At 45.0% G+C, this 18513-nt stretch overlaps 2 protein-coding genes across 2 annotated transcripts; both read right to left on the reverse strand.

Moving 5' to 3' along the window:
* Positions 1-280: 280 nt before the first annotated feature.
* On the reverse strand, positions 281-18275 carry c1s.2 (complement component 1, s subcomponent .2). Its single transcript, XM_076970610.1, has 11 exons — positions 17944-18275; positions 17161-17359; positions 11596-11773; positions 11337-11459; positions 10680-10864; positions 8467-8614; positions 8103-8218; positions 5879-5948; positions 1728-1853; positions 1562-1633; positions 281-1438 (listed from the first exon to the last, which is right to left on the reverse strand). Exons 1-11 carry the CDS (start codon positions 17955-17957, stop codon positions 672-674), a joined length of 1998 nt encoding a protein of 665 aa, XP_076826725.1. The 5' UTR covers positions 17958-18275; the 3' UTR covers positions 281-671.
* LOC143473558 (uncharacterized) lies at positions 1864-5868 on the reverse strand. Its single transcript, XM_076970611.1, has 2 exons — positions 4889-5868; positions 1864-4839 (listed from the first exon to the last, which is right to left on the reverse strand). Exon 2 carries the CDS (start codon positions 4177-4179, stop codon positions 3499-3501), a length of 681 nt encoding a protein of 226 aa, XP_076826726.1. The 5' UTR covers positions 4180-4839; positions 4889-5868; the 3' UTR covers positions 1864-3498.
* Positions 18276-18513: the final 238 nt, after the last annotated feature.

Below are 18513 nucleotides of genomic sequence, written 5' to 3' on the forward strand. Positions count from 1 at the left end.
AGAGAGCAACTGTTTAATCTGTAAATGTAAATGTGCCATATTTTGTCAATTGTGATTTTTTTCACCGCATTTGAAATTTGTCCTCCACTTTTTACCCATCTGTGCAGTTAGAACACACACACACTAGTGATTACTAGGGGGCTGTGGATCACACGTGCCCAGAGCGGTGGGCAGCCCTAGCCCGGCGCCCGGGGAGCAGTTGGGGTTAGGTGCTAGGTGTTAGGTGGATAGAGAATTATTAAATCCACCCCTTCAAAGAGACTACAAAATGACACATTGATAGGAAAGAACTTACGTCCATTTATTAATCAATGCATCCAATTTTTCATCAATACACCCAATTAAAACCAAAATGCAATAAATTAATCAATTCATCCATTTTAAACACACAGAATGCTCTTAGAAAGATACAAAAAGCTGCATTATGGTTTTATTTTACCTTTTAAGTACATATGCATTAAGTTTTTGTCACAAGGATTCACAAGAATCTTAGAATGTGTATTTAATAAAGAGTTTTAAATTGACTGTCATCTTAACATGAATTTGAATAATTAAAAGTACACCTCAGATCTCCTGCTTAGATGTGGAAACACTGAACAATATATGGTTTCCTGTGACAGGCTGACACAGCTGTGCTTATCTGTGACCTGCAATGACTAACAACGTTGATGTTAATTTGTCTCCATGGTTTCCCTGATCCAGTTCAGGTAGTTCTTCACTTTGGTGTAGTAGCCTCTGTTGTACTGGTTTCCACAGACTGGAGGACCCCATGACACAATGCCCTTGAGTTGGTAGGGTGTATTTGCAGACCCAGCCCCTACTGTGGGGACAACCAGAGGACCTCCACTGTCCCCCTTACAGCTGTCCACATTTCCCTTCTCTCCTCCAGCACAAAACATGTTATCAGTGACCTTCCTATCATTTGGAAAACAAGGAACATCTGAAATTTCTATCACATGACCATAAAACAAATAACGAGTCTTTGTTATATTTTCGGATTTTCCTCCAAACCCTGAGATTGTGCCTGTCTTGCCCTCCATCGCTGCTCCGTGGGTTTGCTTGGGCAGACACACTGGCCTAATGTTTTGGCTAAGTGTCACCCGGGCAGACAGCTTCAACAGGGCAATGTCATTATCAAAGTTCTCATGGTCCCGGTTCAAAATCCTCCTTTTAAAACCAGGATGAATGATGATCTTCTCAGTCTCCATTGTAAGAGCATTTTCGTCCATCCCATCAATAATTCCTCCATACAACGTCAGTGTTTCTGACCCAGGTCTGTCCACTACATGGGCAGCAGTGAGCGCCCACTGATCTGAGATCAGCGAAGCACCAGCTCGCTCAGGCTCTTTCATCAGGAGATGCCAAGGAAACTCTTCTGCTCTGGCTTTCTTGCCTCCAAAAATCCTCCCGGAAGAAAATACATTATTCTTGCCACATACTGCCATAATTTGGAGGAGAGAGAGAAGGAAAAATTAAAGAAAATAATATTTAGCTATATCAGTGAGATTATTTTATTATTATTATATTTTAACAAATTTGATAAGAGAACACACAGAAATACCTGGAACACACTGTGGTCTAATATGTCCATTTCCAGATACCCACGTACCACTGGCATTACAGGTGAAGTTAGCTGACATAAGGGATGAAATTAGAAAGCAATAACTATGATAACTCTATAAGTATATATACAAATGCACACACACTAACATCTGCATAACATTTACCATCTCCAATTAGTTCGTAGTACTCTGACAGACATGTGACGCTGATATTTTGTTTGTATGTGGTAAGTGGTTCCTCCTCTGTTAGGATCATCAGATCTGAAAAGTTGGGTATCCCACAGTCCACAACTGAAAGAGAAGACACAGAAAGAATGTGTGTTTGTGTGTGTGTGTGTGTGTGTGTGTGTGTGTGTGTGTGTGTGTGTGTGTGTAACAGGAACAAGTATCTCTTTGTACACAACATGACTGGACCACAAAATCAACCCTGTAGAGCGGCTGCATTGTAATCCTGTTTTTAGTTACATTTATATTACATTAAGTAACAAAAATGTATATAGTAACATTGTATTTACTAACCCTACACTAATACACTGTACCATTTCTGCTTTCACAGAGTATGTGCTATTACACACTTAGTGTAATTAATAGTGTACTTACACTGTATACATTTACACACTTAGTGTAATTAATAGTGTACTTACACTGTATACATTTACACACTTAGTGTAATTAATAGTGTACTTACACTGTATACATTTACACACTTAGTGTAATTAATAGTGTACTTACACTGTATACATTTACACTTAATAGCATACTTTTATTTTTGGTGCCTTTGGCATCTGGGTTTCTAAAATAATTATACAAACAAATTTAAAATCATATTGCTGTAACATTGACACTTTAGTAAAATTCCTCTAAAGTTTGTCTTCAAACCTGAGGGGGATTTTCTTTTTCTAAATGCACTGAACATTTGATCTATCAGAACAGTAGTTCTTGTCTCCAGGTTGTCACGGTCACAGCTCCGGACCCTTCCCTGTGGGCGTGTCATTATGTCGTCTGCGTGCTGTTATGTCCATATTAGTACGTGGGTGTGGGTTGTTTGTGAGCGTGTTCGTAGTCGCACCTGTGCCTTGTCTCGAGATCACGAGAGTCTGTGTTAATCACCTATATAATGTGCGTTCGCGCAGTGTCTTGTGCTCGTCTTTGTCCAAAGTTTCGTGCCTGTGCGAGAGGTGTGTTTTCTGTTCGCACTCCGCACGGAGCTTGACGTGTTTATTTGTTCACATTAAAAGTCAGGTGTTGCACAGTTCGACGTTCGTAGTGCCTCATATTTCGAGCGTCACAGAAAGACGAGCCTTACAATGCCAGGATACACGTCGGCACGCAAAAAGGGCAAGAAGAAGGCCAAACGACGTCACGCTTCTTCCCCTGCGCGTCGCCACGAGGTACCAGACCCGGATGAGAGGATGCAGCAGGACCCCATCTGTGCGAGCCTGCTGCGTAAAGCCCAAGCGGCAGAGACCGAGGAGGATGCAGAGTGCTTTCGACTGGCCGCACGCAGGGTATGGAGCGATAGGCACGGAGCTCCGCCCCTGGCATACCCTGCAGAAGGGACCTTCCCCCCGGCAGACCAGGAGGAGACTGGTCCGTTCTATATTGGCACCGGTGAGTGGGTCTTCGCCACCCCCGAGGTCGAGTTTGGGAGCGAGGAGTCCGAGGAGGAGGAGAGTCCTCTCCAGTCCGAAGACTCCGAGGAGGAGACGGAGAGAGGTGCCAGCGCTGCTCCGTTCGAGCACTCCGCTCCTCTCGCGACCGAGGAAGCTAGCCCTCTGCCCTCCGTAGGTGCTGAAGCAGGCGCGCGCTACGGAGAAGGTGAGGGTGAAGACATCAGTCCCCCTTCCTCCTTATACTCGGCGCCCACCCTGTATTACGGAGGAGACGATCCAGATGTCAGTCCACCTCCCTCCGTTTACTCAGCACCTACGGTGTATTACGGAGGAGACGATCTCGACGTCAGTCCTTCCCCGTCCGTCTGCTCAGATTCCATCCGAGATGACAGCGAGGAGGAACCCGACGTCAGCCCTCCGCTGTCCGTGTGTGCTCCCCTCGCCGAATCCAACAGCGAGGGCGAGGAAGCGCCTGGCTCTTCCCCCTCTGTGCGGTCAGAAGCAACCGTGCGTACGGAGAAGGGGGAGAGACCGGAAGATGAAGCGCGTTCGGGCTCCGAGGCGAGCCAGATGGACTGCTCGCCTTGCGTCTCCTTGGAGGAGGCGATGTCGCAAAGCCCAGGAGCATCAGAGGATGAGGAGGAGGGGATGGAGACGTCAGGGGGCGAGGAGGTGCTACCCCGGCGAGCAGAGGAGTTCCGAGGCCCGAGGGTGTGTTTCGGGTTGCCCTCAGAGGTACCTCGTGCCCCGGCCAGTGAACGGCGTTGAGCAAAACCCCCGCCAGCGCCCAGGAAGAAGCCGGAAGCGCCCAAAGCAGAGCCAGCGGGCGCGCGGTTGCCTGGAGCACCCAGCAGCGCTGCGCGCGCAGAAGGACCGGGTGCGCAGAACGGAGGGGCCCCGCCTCCGGTGGCACCTGCAGCCCTGGGAGGGTTGGTGCATCTGGCCGCTCTCCTGCAAGCGGGGAGCGCGATCTCCTGGTTGCCCATGCCTGTGTGTTTGTCCATTCCGTTATGTATCCCTAACCCCCTATTCCCTTTTGTGCCCCTTGTGTTTAATGTTCCAGTGTGTGTGATCGTCCACGTGCCCGTGTTTAATGTATTTTCCCCTGTCTTCCCAGGGAGGGTGTTCTAGAGCTGTTCGCGGCGGTTCCCACCATCGGGGGAGACGGCTCTCGGAGGCTCGTGAACCCGGCGGCTCCGGACCTGCCCGTCGGTGAAGGTTCGGGGCTTTTCCAGCTGCGCGGGAAGCTCCCGGAGTAGCGAGCCCCTGGTGGAGGGTTCTGTCACGGTCACAGCTCCGGACCCTTCCCTGTGGGCGTGCCACTATGTCGTCTGCGTGTCGTTATGCCCATGTATGTACTTCCGTGGGTGTGGGTTGTTTGTGAGTGTGTTCATAGTCGCACCTGCGCCTTGTCTCGAGATCACGAGGGTCTGTGTTAATCACCTATATAATGTGCGTTCGCGCAGTGTCTTGTGCTCGTCTTTGTCTAAAGTTTCCTGCCTGTGTGAGAGGTGTGTTTTCTGTTCGCACTCCGCACGGAGCTTCACGTGTTTATTTGTTCACATAAAAAAAAACTGTTGCACAGTTCGACGTTCATAGTGCCTCATATTTCGAGTGTCACACAGGTAAATCAGTGTAACCCGGAAAATTACAGATTATAACACCTACCCCTAACCCTAGACCCAGAGTGTAACTGTAACGCGGTGTAATCACCTACCCCTAACCCTAGACCCAGAGTGTAACTGTAACACGGTGGGATTGTGTTTGAAAAAGTAGAAACTGGAACTGTGACAAAGAAGCCTGGAAGAGGACACGAGTGCATCTCGCCACCACGCACCGTGAGAAGGATGGTGAGAGAAATTAAATTTCTCAAAATCAGAAAACGTAATCATACGGTAGCATCTTGGGGTTACGAGGTCTCCCAAACAATCATTAGGTGCTATCTACATGTCAACAAGATGTTTGGGAGTCATGCATGGAGAAATTCGTTTCAGAGTTATACTCATAAGAGTAAACAGGTGGAGTTTGCCAAGCAGTATGGCAATGAGTGAGTATGCACAAAAACACCTTGTGCCCACTGTTAAGTATGGGGTAGGATCGGTGATGCTGTGGGCCTGTTTCTCCTCAAAAGGACTTGGGAACCTTGTAAGGATACATGTGATCATGAACTCTTTGAAATATCAGGACATTTTGAATGAGAATCTGGTGGCCTCTGCCCAAAAGCTGAAGATGGGTCATCACTGGGTCTTTCACCAAGATAATGACCCTAAACATGTGGCCAAATCTACTCAAAAATGGTTCACAAGACACAAAATCAAGCTCCTCTCATGGCCATCTCAGCCCCCAGACATCAACCCAATACAACACCTGTGGTGTGAGCTGAAGAGGAGAGTGCACAGGAGAAGACCCAGGACTCTGGACGATTTAAAGAGGTTGTGTAAGAGGAATGATCAAAGATCCCTCTTTCAGTATTCTCCCATCTTGTGAAGAGATATATGAGAAGATTAAGTGTTGTCTTGTTGGCAAAAGGAGGTTGTACAAAAGACTAACACAGGGGTGCCAATAATTGTGGCACACATGATTTCATTCAAAATATTTATTTCTTTGTCAGGATTTTTTCTTTATTTCTTTTTTGTTTAGGGGTGCCATTAATTATGGAGGGTGCTGTATGTGTGTAATGTGCATGTAATGAGTGTATCTCACGTTCGCAGTGGTGGATGGGACTCCACTTTCCACTTTTCTGACATGTGGACACAAAGGTTTGCTGAAGTGTCTGAGCACAAATGAAAAAAGATTTGAATAAGCAGACTACAAAAGAAACATCTAGACCAGGGGTCGGCAACCTTTGAGACATGGAGTGCCAACTTTAACATGTCTAGTCAATGAGTGTGCCGAGTAGTGAGCGAATTTAAATTGTTGAGCCGGGGGGTGGCGGCGAGTTTAAATTGTTGAGGGGGGGGGGGGGGGGGGTGTAAATGGACACAAATTAAGTATTATATCGCGATCGATCGCCAAGTATAAACGTCTCCGCTTAGCAGAGCGTTGAGGAGCTATTTCGATTGGAGGATCGTGCTCTCTGTCTGAGATTGTTTATTACTAATTTTTTTTTGCTGATGCTGGTCCAGCGTGTCGCGTGCCAATGATTATGCCTCCGCGTGCCAACGGTGGCCCGGGTGCCATAGGTTGCCAACCCCTGATCTAGACAGTCAAACAAGCAGGCTACAAAACAAACAAGAAAACAGGCTACACAGTACATACAGTGGGTTGCAAAAGTATTCATACCCCTTGAACTTTTCCATATTTTGTCACATTACAACCACAAACATAAATATATTTCACTGGAATTTAATGTGAAAGACCAACACAAAGTGGTATACAATTGTGAAGTGGAAGGAAAATTATACATGAATCAAAATATTTTTTACAAATAAAAAACTAATAAGTGCGACGTGCAAAAGTATTCAGCCCCATTTTCCCTGAGTGCAACCAATTGCATTCAGAAGTTGCCTGATGACTGCTAATGACTCAAAAGGGTCCACCTGTGTGTAATCTAATCTCAGTACAAATACAGCTGCTCCGTGACGGCCTCAGATGTTGGTTAAGAGAATATTGGGGAGCAAACAGCATCATGAAGTCCAAAGAACACACCAGACAGGTTAGAAATATGGTTTTGGTGAAGTTTAAAGCAGGCTTAGGTTATAAAAAGATTTTATCTTTTTTAAGAGACTTTTTTAAAGAGACTTCGAACATCTCACGGAGCACTGTTCAATCCATCATCTGGAAATGGAAAGAGTATGGCACCACAGTAAACCTACCAAGACAAGGCCGTCCACCTAAACTTACAGGCCGAACAAGGAGATCACTGATCAGAGAGGCAGCCAAGAGGCCCATGGTGACTCTGGATGAAATGCAGAGAGCCACAGCTCAGGTGGGGGAAACTGTCCACAGGACAATAATTAGTCGTGCACTACACAAATGTGGTCTTTATGGAAGAGTGGCAAGGAGAAAGCCATTGTTAAAAGAAAACCATAAGAAGTCCCGTTTGCAGTTTGCCAGAAGCCATGTTGAGGACACAGCAAACATGTGGAAGAAGGTGCTTTGGTCAGACGAGACCAAAATTGAACTTTTTGGCCACAATGCAAAACGCTATGTGTGGCGGAGAAATAACACTGCACATCACTCTGCAAACACCATCCCCACTGTCAAATATGGTGGTGGCAGCATCATGCTCTGGGGGTGCTTCTCTTCAGCAGGGACCGGGAAGTTGGTCAAAGTTGATGGGAAGATGGATGGAGCCAAATACAGGGCAATCTTGGAAGAAAACCTGTTGGAGTCAGCAAAAGATTTGAGACTGGGGCGGAGGTTCACCTTCCAGCAGGACAACGACCCTAAACATAAAGCCAGAGCTACAATGGAGTGGTTTAAAAAAAAGAATATTCATGTGTTAGAATGGCCCAGTCAAAGTCCAGACCTAAACCCAATTGAGAATTTGTGGCAAGATCTCAAAACTGCTGTTCACAAACGCTCTCCATCCAATCTGACTGAGATTGAGCTGTTTTGCAAGGAGGAATGGGCAAGAATTTCAGTCACTAGATGTGCAAAGCTGGTGGAGACATACCCTAAAAGACTTGCAGCTGTAATTGCAGCAAAAGGTGGCTCCACAAAGTATTGACTCAGGGGGGCTGAATAATTTTGCACATCGCACTTTTCACTTTATGTGTAAAAAAAATGTTGATTCATGTATAATTTTCCTTCCACTTCACAATTGCATACCACTTTGTGTTGGTCTTTCACATTAAATTCCAGTGAAATATATTTATGTTTGTGGTTGTAATGTGACAAAATATGGAAAAGTTCAAGGGGTATGAATACTTTTGCAACCCACTGCATGATCTAAATATTAAATATAGAAATTAAAAGCAATTACACTGTCCAAAGAATGTCCAGTCACACACTGCACAGTGACTGTGTCTCCTGGGGTGTACTGCGGTTTCTGAGGTACCACAGTGGAGTGCTCCGTCACTGTTCCAGGGCACCGCATTGCTGTAGGAAGTTTACACTGGCTATAATCAATAAGTTAACACTGGCAATAAGCAATCAAAAATATAATGATTATCAGCTAACCAGCTCTCAAACAATGAAAAACTCAAGCAAAAGCTGCCAATTAATGTTCTTCATTAAAAGTTCTCCATTAAAGTTGGTGCCATAAAACTTCCCCCATTGCACTATGACATTTTTAAATGTAGTGATAAGAAGCTATAGTGTGAGCCCTGAAGGTTGTGCAAGCCTACGTTGAGCTCTGTAGTTCAAGGTGAAGCCCGTGTTGGTGCCTGCTTGGTCTGTACGGAACAGCACCTGAACACGCTGGGCAGACGTGGAGATCTCAGCCGGAGCTTTCTGCCCACAGAAGGGCCCCAGTGTCCCAGAGTCAGACTGTATCTGGTAAACAGACACAGGAAGCAAAAGGATGTAAAGCCTAGAGTGTGGAGTGAGAAGGAGGTGGATGCATGTGTGGAGTAGAGTGAGATTAGGGTTAGGATTAGGGTTAACAGCATGTGTGGAGTAGAGTGAGATTAGGGTTAGGATTAGGGTTAACAGCATGTGTGGAGTAGAGTGAGATTAGGGTTAGGATTAGGGTTAACAGCATGTGTGGAGTAGAGTGAGATTAGGGTTAGGATTAGGGTTAACAGCATGTGTGGAGTAGAGTGAGATTAGGGTTAGGATTAGGGTTAACAGCATGTGCGTAGTAGAGTGAGATTAGGGTTAGGATTAGAATTAACAGCATGTGCGTAGTAGAATGATGTTAGGGTTATGATTAGGGTAGATAGCATGTGCGTAGTAGAGTTTAGGACTGAGAGGCTACATACAAAGACCAGCAACAGGGAAGACAAACCGCACCACTATCTAGTCCAATTTGAGCTTCATCTTAACATAAATACCCACTCGTCTCCTCGGCAGTGTATAAAGTGCTTGATAAATTCATCAACAGCAACAAAGTTCATTGAAACCCTATTGAGTATATTGAAATAGCCTTATACAAAGTACAAAAGGGCAGAGTGAGAGTTGGCAACCCTGATTAAGGTAATAATGCAATTTCGCTACCCAGAACTAGTCCATCTGCTGGGTTACTTTTGGCCACCCGAGGGAGGCACAAGTCAACTCTATGGTAATCAGGGATTGTTAGCCACACCCTAACCCCTAACCCCTAACACCTAACCCCTAACCCTAACACCTAACACCTAACCCCTAAACCCTAACACCTAACACCTAACACCTAACACCTAACCCCTAACACCTAACCCCTAACCCCTAACCCCTAACACCTAACCCCTAACCCTAACACCTAACCCCTAACACCTAACCCCTAACCCCTAACACCTAAACCCTAACACCTAACCCCTAACCCCTAACACCTAACCCCTAACACCTAACACCTAACCCCTAACCCTAACACCTAACCCCTAACACCTAAACCCTAACACCTAACACCTAACCCCTAACCCCTAACACCTAACCCCTAACACCTAACACCTAACCCCTAACCCCTAACACCTAACACCTAACCCCTAACCCTAACACCTAACACCTAACCCCTAACACCTAACCCCTAACCCTAACACCTAACCCCTAACACCTAACACCTAACCCCTAACCCTAATGCTCCGGCCTACTGAAGAGCAGCTCCCTGACTCCTTGTGCTCAGTCTGTGTTCAGAGTTCTGGTGGTCATTTCCTTTCTCAGGTGCCCCCAAACCCTTAAACCTCCAAATCCTCAAACCTCCAAACCCTCAAAACCCTCAGACCTCCAAAAACCTCAAACGCTTCAACCCCCAAACCCCCAAAACACCCAAACCCTCAACCCCCCAAAATGTCAAACACTCAAAACCCCCAAACCCCCAATCCCTTAAACCCTCAACTCTCCCAAAACCTCAAAAGCCTAAACCCTCAAACCCCCAATTCCTTAACCCCCCAAACCCTCAAACTTCCAAAACACTCAACCCCTTCAACTTGCAAACCCTCAACACTCCAAAACCCTCAAACCCCAATCCCTTAAACCCCCAAACCCATCAAAACCCATCAAAGCCACAAAACCCCCAAACCGTCAAAACTCTCAAACCCTCAATCCCTCAAACCCCCAAATACTAAAATCCCCAAAATCCCCTAACCCTCAAACCTCTCAAAAAAGAACGGTAAGAGTGGTGGTTGTCTCTTTGGAGGAGCTTCCCCACTCATGCTGGCTGCCAGTTAGGATTTAGAGCTTAGGGTTTACAGATTAAGCTTAGCAGTTAAAGTTACTTGGTCTGGTTGGGTCTGATCTGTCAAATTTGGACACAGAGATTTTACTCTGTATTGGGGAGGACACTCCCATTATGAATACTGTACAGATATGGCTTATAACACTACAACAGCAATATGACGGATCAGTAAACCACCCAAAGATCTTCAGGAATCTTCAAGAAAGGGCGGTAAGAGAAAAGCTGAATCAGATCAGCGGAGCTACAGACCGTAAGAGTGTCCACACATTGCCCATCCCTGCTCTCCACGTCAAACTCCCCAGGGAAGCTTAGCACCAGCTGCTGGCCCTCCTCCACCGCCAGCGTGTAGGAACAGAAGGAGTTCTCCCAGTACGGACCAGGGCTGCCTGGAGGGCTCAGCACACCCTCCCCAAAGAGCATATCTGTGCAATTTGCTGAAAGACAGACATAAAGAGAGTGAAATAAAATCAATGTTACATTTTATAATGCCAAATACAACAGAAAAATTAGATTCAGAAAAATGGATGTTTTTCTATATTTTTGTATTTATTATTTTACTATACCAGAATTAGTTTAGCAATGATGTCAGTGCTTGAAATGGTACAAGTTAAAATCAGTACTTCATATATGCAGTCATGTTAACTGTAATTTATATTTATATAGCACTTTTTACAACATGTCACAAAGCAGCTTTACAATCGTATGGGTCCATATCCTTAATGAGCAAGCCAAATGCGACAGTGGCGAGGAAAAACTCCCTATGATGGTGGGGATTAGGAAGAAACCTCGGGAGAACCAAGACAGGTGTGCTAGTCTTCAAAGTACTGTGTGTGTGTGTGTGTGTGTGTGTGTGTGTGTGTGTGTGTGTGTGTGTGTGTGTGTGTGAATGCTTGTGTAGTTCTGTACCACTGCAGGTATGCTGGTCTTCACTGAGGTAGTAACCTGGCTTGCAACTGCAGGTGTATCCTCCAATGTAGTTATGGCAGAAGTGGGAACAGACAAGATCACCGTCCTGGCACTCGTCTACATCTGGGGTCAAAGGTCAGCTAAGTAATGAGTCCACATCCATTAAGATCCCCTCCCTCCACTGAGCTGCCACAGGACGGGTAACATTGAAGTAGTAAAATCACTTCACCATTCAGTTCAGTTGATACTGGAAGCTTACCCTGCACCTTGTAGAAGGCTCTGAAGCCAGTGTGTCTCTCTGGGTTGGAGAAGTCAGCCTGGAATGAGAGAGAGAGACAGCCCCCGGCGTGTGAACGCAGAGAGGGGTTGACAGAGAGCAGATGCTGAGCTGACATTTTGCCACATAGTTTGGTGAGAAGGATGTTCCCCGCAAAGACCTGCAAGAGACAAAACCAGTGCTGTGGAACAGGCTTTAAGGTCCAAGAACAGAAGCAAGAGACACATTATACACACAGTATAATGGATCACAGTTTCTCATGTAAATAATATCTCTAGCACAGTCTTCCTCTACCTTAGGAACATTACAAAGACTAGGACCACACTGCTCTCCCAGGATGCAAAAAAACTAGTTTATGCATTAGATTGGACTGCTGTCATGCCTTACCTGGCTGTTCTTCTAGGTGCTTAAACAAGCTCCAGCTAGTTCAGAATGCAGCAGTCAAGAGTTATTACCAGAACTAGAAACTTTGATCACATTAACCCTATCATAGCTACATTACATTGGCTCCCAGTCAAATTTCGTATTGATTATAAAAGACTTCTAATGATCTACAAAGTAGAGGTCTGCGCGGGACTGCTTTTTTAATCCCGCTCCCTACCGCTCCCACCAAAAAATCGCTTATTTTAATCCTGCTCCCGCCCGCACCTGCATGTTTTAATCCCGCTCCCGCCCGCACCGGCCAAAAAATCGCTTGTTTTAATCCCGCTCCCGCCCACCACATACACATTTCTGTCGCCCCCGCCCGCAATCCTAATATGAATTGAATTAATTAGATTTAGTACTTGAAATTTTCTTATGTATTTATTAAAACAGCAATATAGCGATGGATCGCGCTGTCCCATTTCTTACCACAGTCCAAACACATGCCATCAGGTGACGTACACCAACACTTTCTGACATCTATCACAACAAGCAAATGGTAGACGATTTCCATCTCCATTAATTACAATGGAATATGACCTCCATACATCAGACTTTCCTGTAGTTGGCTTAATTGTGGTGTATTCGCCTGTTTTAATTGAATTTTCCACAGCTGAAACTGACCGTCTACAGTCTCTGCCATCAAAATGACAAAATGACGCACACTTCATGTTCACGTGATCAGTTGCTTAGCCAATATTTTGAATTCGTTTATTGCTTACTTACTGAATGATTAGTTGTTTTCATCCTGTTCCTTATGCATGGAAATCATTGCGTTGTTAATATTATAATTTTCTAGACTATTTATTAATTTGCGGGATTTTTCTACATGTATATGCGGTCCCGCTCCCGCATCGCTTGGACTAATTAAACTCCCGCTCCCGCCAATAACAATAAAATTCTGTCTTAATAATAATTAGGATATTCTGACGGGTCCCGTGGGACCCGCGGGATTACCGCGGGAGTGCAGACCTCTACTACAAAGCACTGAATGGTAATGATCCACAATACCTCACTGAACTCCTAGTTTGCTATGACCCACCACATCTGAATAAAGTGAATAAAGAAAAATAACATCAATGATATCACATTTACTTTGTTCAAAACTTGAAATATCAAATAACAAACAGCAACTGTTCTTCAAAAACGCTCCCTCTGAAAACAACTTTGAAGCGCGGGCAATTTCTTCAGCCAAAACAAAGCTAGCTTTTACTTTATTGTTTGTGATTGTGGCTTTCGCGAACACATTCTGTTCAATTCAATTCATTCAACTCTGTTGCAATCACAGTTTGCCTTTTAGTTCCTTGGCAATTTGTTGTTTTTCTTGATGCCTAATTTTTTGGCATATTAGCTCCGTGTTTGGTCTCAAGATGCCTACGTAGGTTGTACTTTTTGACAACCGCCACCACTTCATAACACAAAAGACATACACATTTTTCTCCTTGAAGCACAATTTGCTTTCTGATCTTACTTGAAACTGTCACGTTGAGGACCCCGGCCCCTCCCTTTTGGGCGTGTGTTTACGTTGTCCACGTGCATCGTCTGCGTCTGTGGAACTCCGTGGTTGTGGTTATGTCCTGTGATAATACGTCTCACCTGTGACTTGTATCGTAATCACGTGGGGATTATGTGGTTTGTCTATTTAATGTGCGCTCGCGCAGTGTCCTGTGCTCGTCGTTGTCTAAGTCTGCATGTTGTGTTGAAAGTCTGTATGTTTATCGTGCGCTATTGCGCAATATACATGTTTATTAAAAGTGACGTCTGTTGCAAAAGAGGGATTTCGTGTCTCATCCTTCGCCCAGCTCGCGCGTCACAGAAACACACTTCCATCTGAATCGATTTTTCTTTTCCTAGACATTTTAGGATCATTATTTGTATTACTCAATTTCACTTATTGGGAAAATTGCATCGATGTGCAAACACTGCAGTGTTGAGATGCCGTCACTTCACAGGTAACATAATTGTGGGAAATGTAGTTTTTGGTCACTGCACGTATTTGACTTAATTTCTTGGACAATTTGGCTTTTTAAGCTCTCGCAGGCCTCATAAAATGACACGGCGCACCACATTTGGCCCGCGGGCCTTGAGTTTGACACCTGTGGCTTAGAGCAAAAGGTACAGGCTCTGTATTAGTACCTACTGTAGAATAAGGAAAACTACAACAGGGGGCAGAGCCTTTTCCTGTGAAGTTCCCATGCTATGGAATAACATCACTGTCAATGTTCGAGAATTAGACACAGTCTCAATATTCAAGGCCAGTCTGAAAATCCATTTGTATAGTCAGACATGTTACTTTCCTTCTTAGGTAATGGTGTTGATCTAGGGGTTCATGGGCATTCAGAGTTTTGATAAAGGTGTTCAACTAGGGGTTTATGGGCATTCAGAGTTTTGATAAAGGTGTTCAACTAGGGGTTTATGGGCATTCAGAGTTATGATAAAGGTGTTCATCTGGGGGTTTATGGGCATTCAGAGTTATGGTAAAGGTGTTCATCTGTGGGTTCTTAGACACTGCGAGCTATGGTAAACTGGGATATTACGATGCTATCACTTCAACTCAGTTTTGTCGCTCAGGTTTGTATAGAGTGCTGATGCCCCAGAGAGCTTCATGCACGTGAACCTTCTGACTCCGCCTTTACAATGGCACACATTTTGGCTCCGCCCTTTTAGCTGTGCTGCTGTGGCTAGATCTGCTGGACACTGTAGTCCTTTAATTTACACTTCTCTGTACTAAGTCATGCCTAATAATCGTGTCTCTCTTTCTAGAGATGTAATGTAATACTACTGCTGATGTCCTGCTGATGTAATCCTACTCCTGATGTCCTGCTGATGTAATCCTACTCCTGCTGATGTAATCCTACTGCTGATGTCCTGCTGATGTAATCCTACTCCTGATGTCCTGCTGATGTAATCCTACTCCTGATGTCCTGCTGATGTAATCCTACTGCTGATGTCCTGCTGATGTAATCCTACTCCTGATGTCCTGCTGATGTAATCCTACTCCTGATGTCCTGCTGATGTCCTGCTGATGTAATCCTACTCCTGATGTCCTGCTGAGGTAATCCTACTCCTAATGTCCTGCTGATGTAAGCCTACTCCTGATGTCCTGCTGATGTAATCCTACTCCTAATGTCCTGCTGATGTAAGCCTACTGCTGATGTCCTGCTGATGTAATCCTACTCCTGATGTCCTGCTGATGTAATCCTACTCCTGATGTCCTGCTGATGTAATCCTACTGCTGATGTCCTGCTGATGTAATCCTACTCCTGATGTCCTGCTGATGTAATCCTACTGCTGATGTCCTGCTGATGTAATCCTACTCCTGATGTCCTGCTGATGTAATCCTACTCCTAATGTCCTGCTGATGTAAGCCTACTCCTGATGTCCTGCTGATGTCCTGCTGATGTAATACTACTGCTGATGTCCTGCTGATGTAATCCTACTCCTGATGTCCTGCTGATGTAATCCTACTCCTGATGTCCTGCTGATGTAATCCTACTCCTGATGTCCTGCTGATGTCCTGCTGATGTAATCCTACTCCTGATGTCCTGCTGATGTAATCCTACTCCTAATGTCCTGCTGATGTAAGCCTACTCCTGATGTCCTGCTGATGTCCTGCTGATGTAATCCTACTCCTGATGTCCTGCTGATGTAATCCTACTCCTGATGTCCTGCTGATGTAATCCTACTCCTAATGTCCTGCTGATGTAAGCCTACTCCTGATGTCCTGCTGATGTCCTGCTGATGTCCTGCTGATGTAATCCTACTCCTGATGTCCTGCTGATGTAATCCTACTGCTGATGTCCTGCTGATGTAATCCTACTCCTGATGTCCTGCTGATGTCCTGCTGATGTAATCCTACTCCTGATGTCCTGCTGATGTAATCCTACTCCTGATGTCCTGCTGATGTAATCCTACTTCTGATGTCCTGCTGATGTAATCCTACTGCTGATGTCCTGTTGATGTAATCCTACTCCTGATGTCCTGCTGATGTAATCCTACTCCTGATGTCCTGCTGATGTAAGCCTACTCCTGATGTCCTGCTGATGTAATCCTACTGCTGATGTCCTGCTGATGTAATCCTACTCCTGATGTCCTGCTGATGTCCTGCTGATGTAATCCTACTCCTGATGTCCTGCTGATGTAATCCTACTCCTGATGTCCTGCTGATGTAATCCTACTTCTGATGTCCTGCTGATGTAATCCTACTGCTGATGTCCTGCTGATGTAATCCTACTGCTGATGTCCTGCTGATGTAATCCTACTCCTGATGTCCTGCTGATGTAAGCCTACTCCTGATATCCTGCTGATGTAATCCTACTGCTGATGTCCTGCTGATGTAATCCTACTCCTGATGTCCTGCTGATGTAATCCTACTGCTGATGTCCTGCTGATGTAATCCTACTCCTGATGTCCTGCTGATGTCCTGCTGATGTCCTGCTGATGTAATCCTACTCCTGATGTCCTGCTGATGTAATCCTACTCCTAATGTCCTGCTGATGTAAGCCTACTCCTGATGTCCTGCTGATGTCCTGCTGATGTAATCCTACTCCTGATGTCCTGCTAATGTAATCCTACTGCTGATGTCCTGCTGATGTAATCCTACTCCTGATGTCCTGCTGATGTAATCCTACTGCTGATGTCCTGCTGATGTAATCCTACTCCTGATGTCCTGCTGATGTAATCCTACTCCTGATGTCCTGCTGCTGTGTCTCATGTCCAAGATGGAGTTTTGTTAGAGTTAGTAAGTATGAATTACTGTGAGTCTGGATTATGGCTAGGGTTAGTGTGTGTGAGTTAGAGTTAGGGTTAGTGAGTGTGAGTTAGAGTTAGGGTTAGTGCATGTGAGTTAGAGTTAGGGTTAGTGCATGTGAGTTGGAGTTAGGGTTAAGGTTAGTGAGTGTGAGTTAGGTTTAGGGTTAGGGGTAGGGCATGTGAGTCTGGGTTCCTCTCAAGGCTTTTTCTTATGCTCTAGGGTTTATTTATTTGCTAACTGGAGGCTTGTATTTGGACATATGTTAAAGCTGCTGTCAATAAGTGCTATACAAATAAATTTGACTTTGACACACACACACACACACACACACACACACACACACAGCAGGTTTGTCTCCCACACACACCTACCTTAACAACATCATTTTCACACTCTTGGCTGTCCTCCAGGTCCAGGTGAAGAAAGCGGAGAGTGAGAAGGTGTCCAGGTGCAGCACAGCGCTCCCATATAAACGTGGAGTGTGGACTGTAGCCATACGGATACCCGGGAGATTGAACCCAGCCAGCCAGTGTGGCACAGCAGCCCACGGGTACTAGCAGCAAACACACCCTGAGGAAGAGCAAGAGGGGTGTGAGGGAGAGGCTGTCCCTGGACAAATAGACGCCCATTGATTACAAATAAATTCTAATGAAAGTGGAGAGAGAGATGATGACAGGGTGTGTGAAGAAGGAGACGTTGAGGGAGAGACGAGCAGAGGACAAAACAAAAGAATGGGAGAAGAAGAACAGAAATGAGGTTTAAGCTGGTAAGATGAAAACAGGAAATCACAAATAAGGAAGATGGCTCTAACCATGTAAGACGCCCTTGTTTCAGGACACTGAACCCAGCAGACAGTTTATAAGGCTGCAATTAACAGCATCAATACTAGACCATCATCCATAGTTTCAGACTTCAACTAAACAACAGCAGGAATACAGCACAACTTCCACAGTTTACAGATTCAAACTGCAAGGAGAGACTGACCACAGTAGAAAACTGAAACTAATTCATCTGATCAATACTGTTTAATCAGAGATGTGAAATTAAACACATTTCTTAGACAAATAATTAAAACAGATACATACATAAATAAAATAGCACATGTTGAAACTCAAACCCAAACTCCAGGAGTGAGAAATAAAGGGAGTACTCACAAGGTTCTGATCATGAGGAGACCAGGTCAAAGCCCAGGACAGAAACACTGTTTTCACTTCTGTCTTCTTTTATTGGTCTATGTGCTCAAAACTCCCACTTCCTCTAAACACTCTCAAAATGAAAAACACTGAAAACTAACTCCTTTATATCTGCTTGAATGTTTGTCAAGATAGGTCTATAACTATGAGTAAAGCACTACCAGAATCAACTGCAACCTACTGACTACACATATGTATCCAGGATGGATATCCAGTCAGAAAAATGCTGATATTGGAGCATATGCAGCCTCATACACATCAGGAGAAATATAGTCCATTCTAGTAGTTAAAGTGTGTTTCTGTGCCTGGTTTCACCAGATCAGTATGCTTTTCATAGGGGGTTTGGTCAAATATTTCGGTACAATGTTCTCAGGGAGTGGGCTCCGACAGAGAGAAAATAAACTTTTGTGACATTTTTATTTGTTTGGTTTGGCACTGTGTGTCATTACCCCTGTAGTGCACACAAGATAAACCTTTGATCAGCACAGCGTGTCTGCAGACTGGTCATCTCACTGCTGTAAAAAGTTTGCC

Source organism: Brachyhypopomus gauderio, chromosome 13, assembly GCF_052324685.1.
Source record: "Brachyhypopomus gauderio isolate BG-103 chromosome 13, BGAUD_0.2, whole genome shotgun sequence".
Taxonomy (NCBI): domain Eukaryota; kingdom Metazoa; phylum Chordata; class Actinopteri; order Gymnotiformes; family Hypopomidae; genus Brachyhypopomus; species Brachyhypopomus gauderio.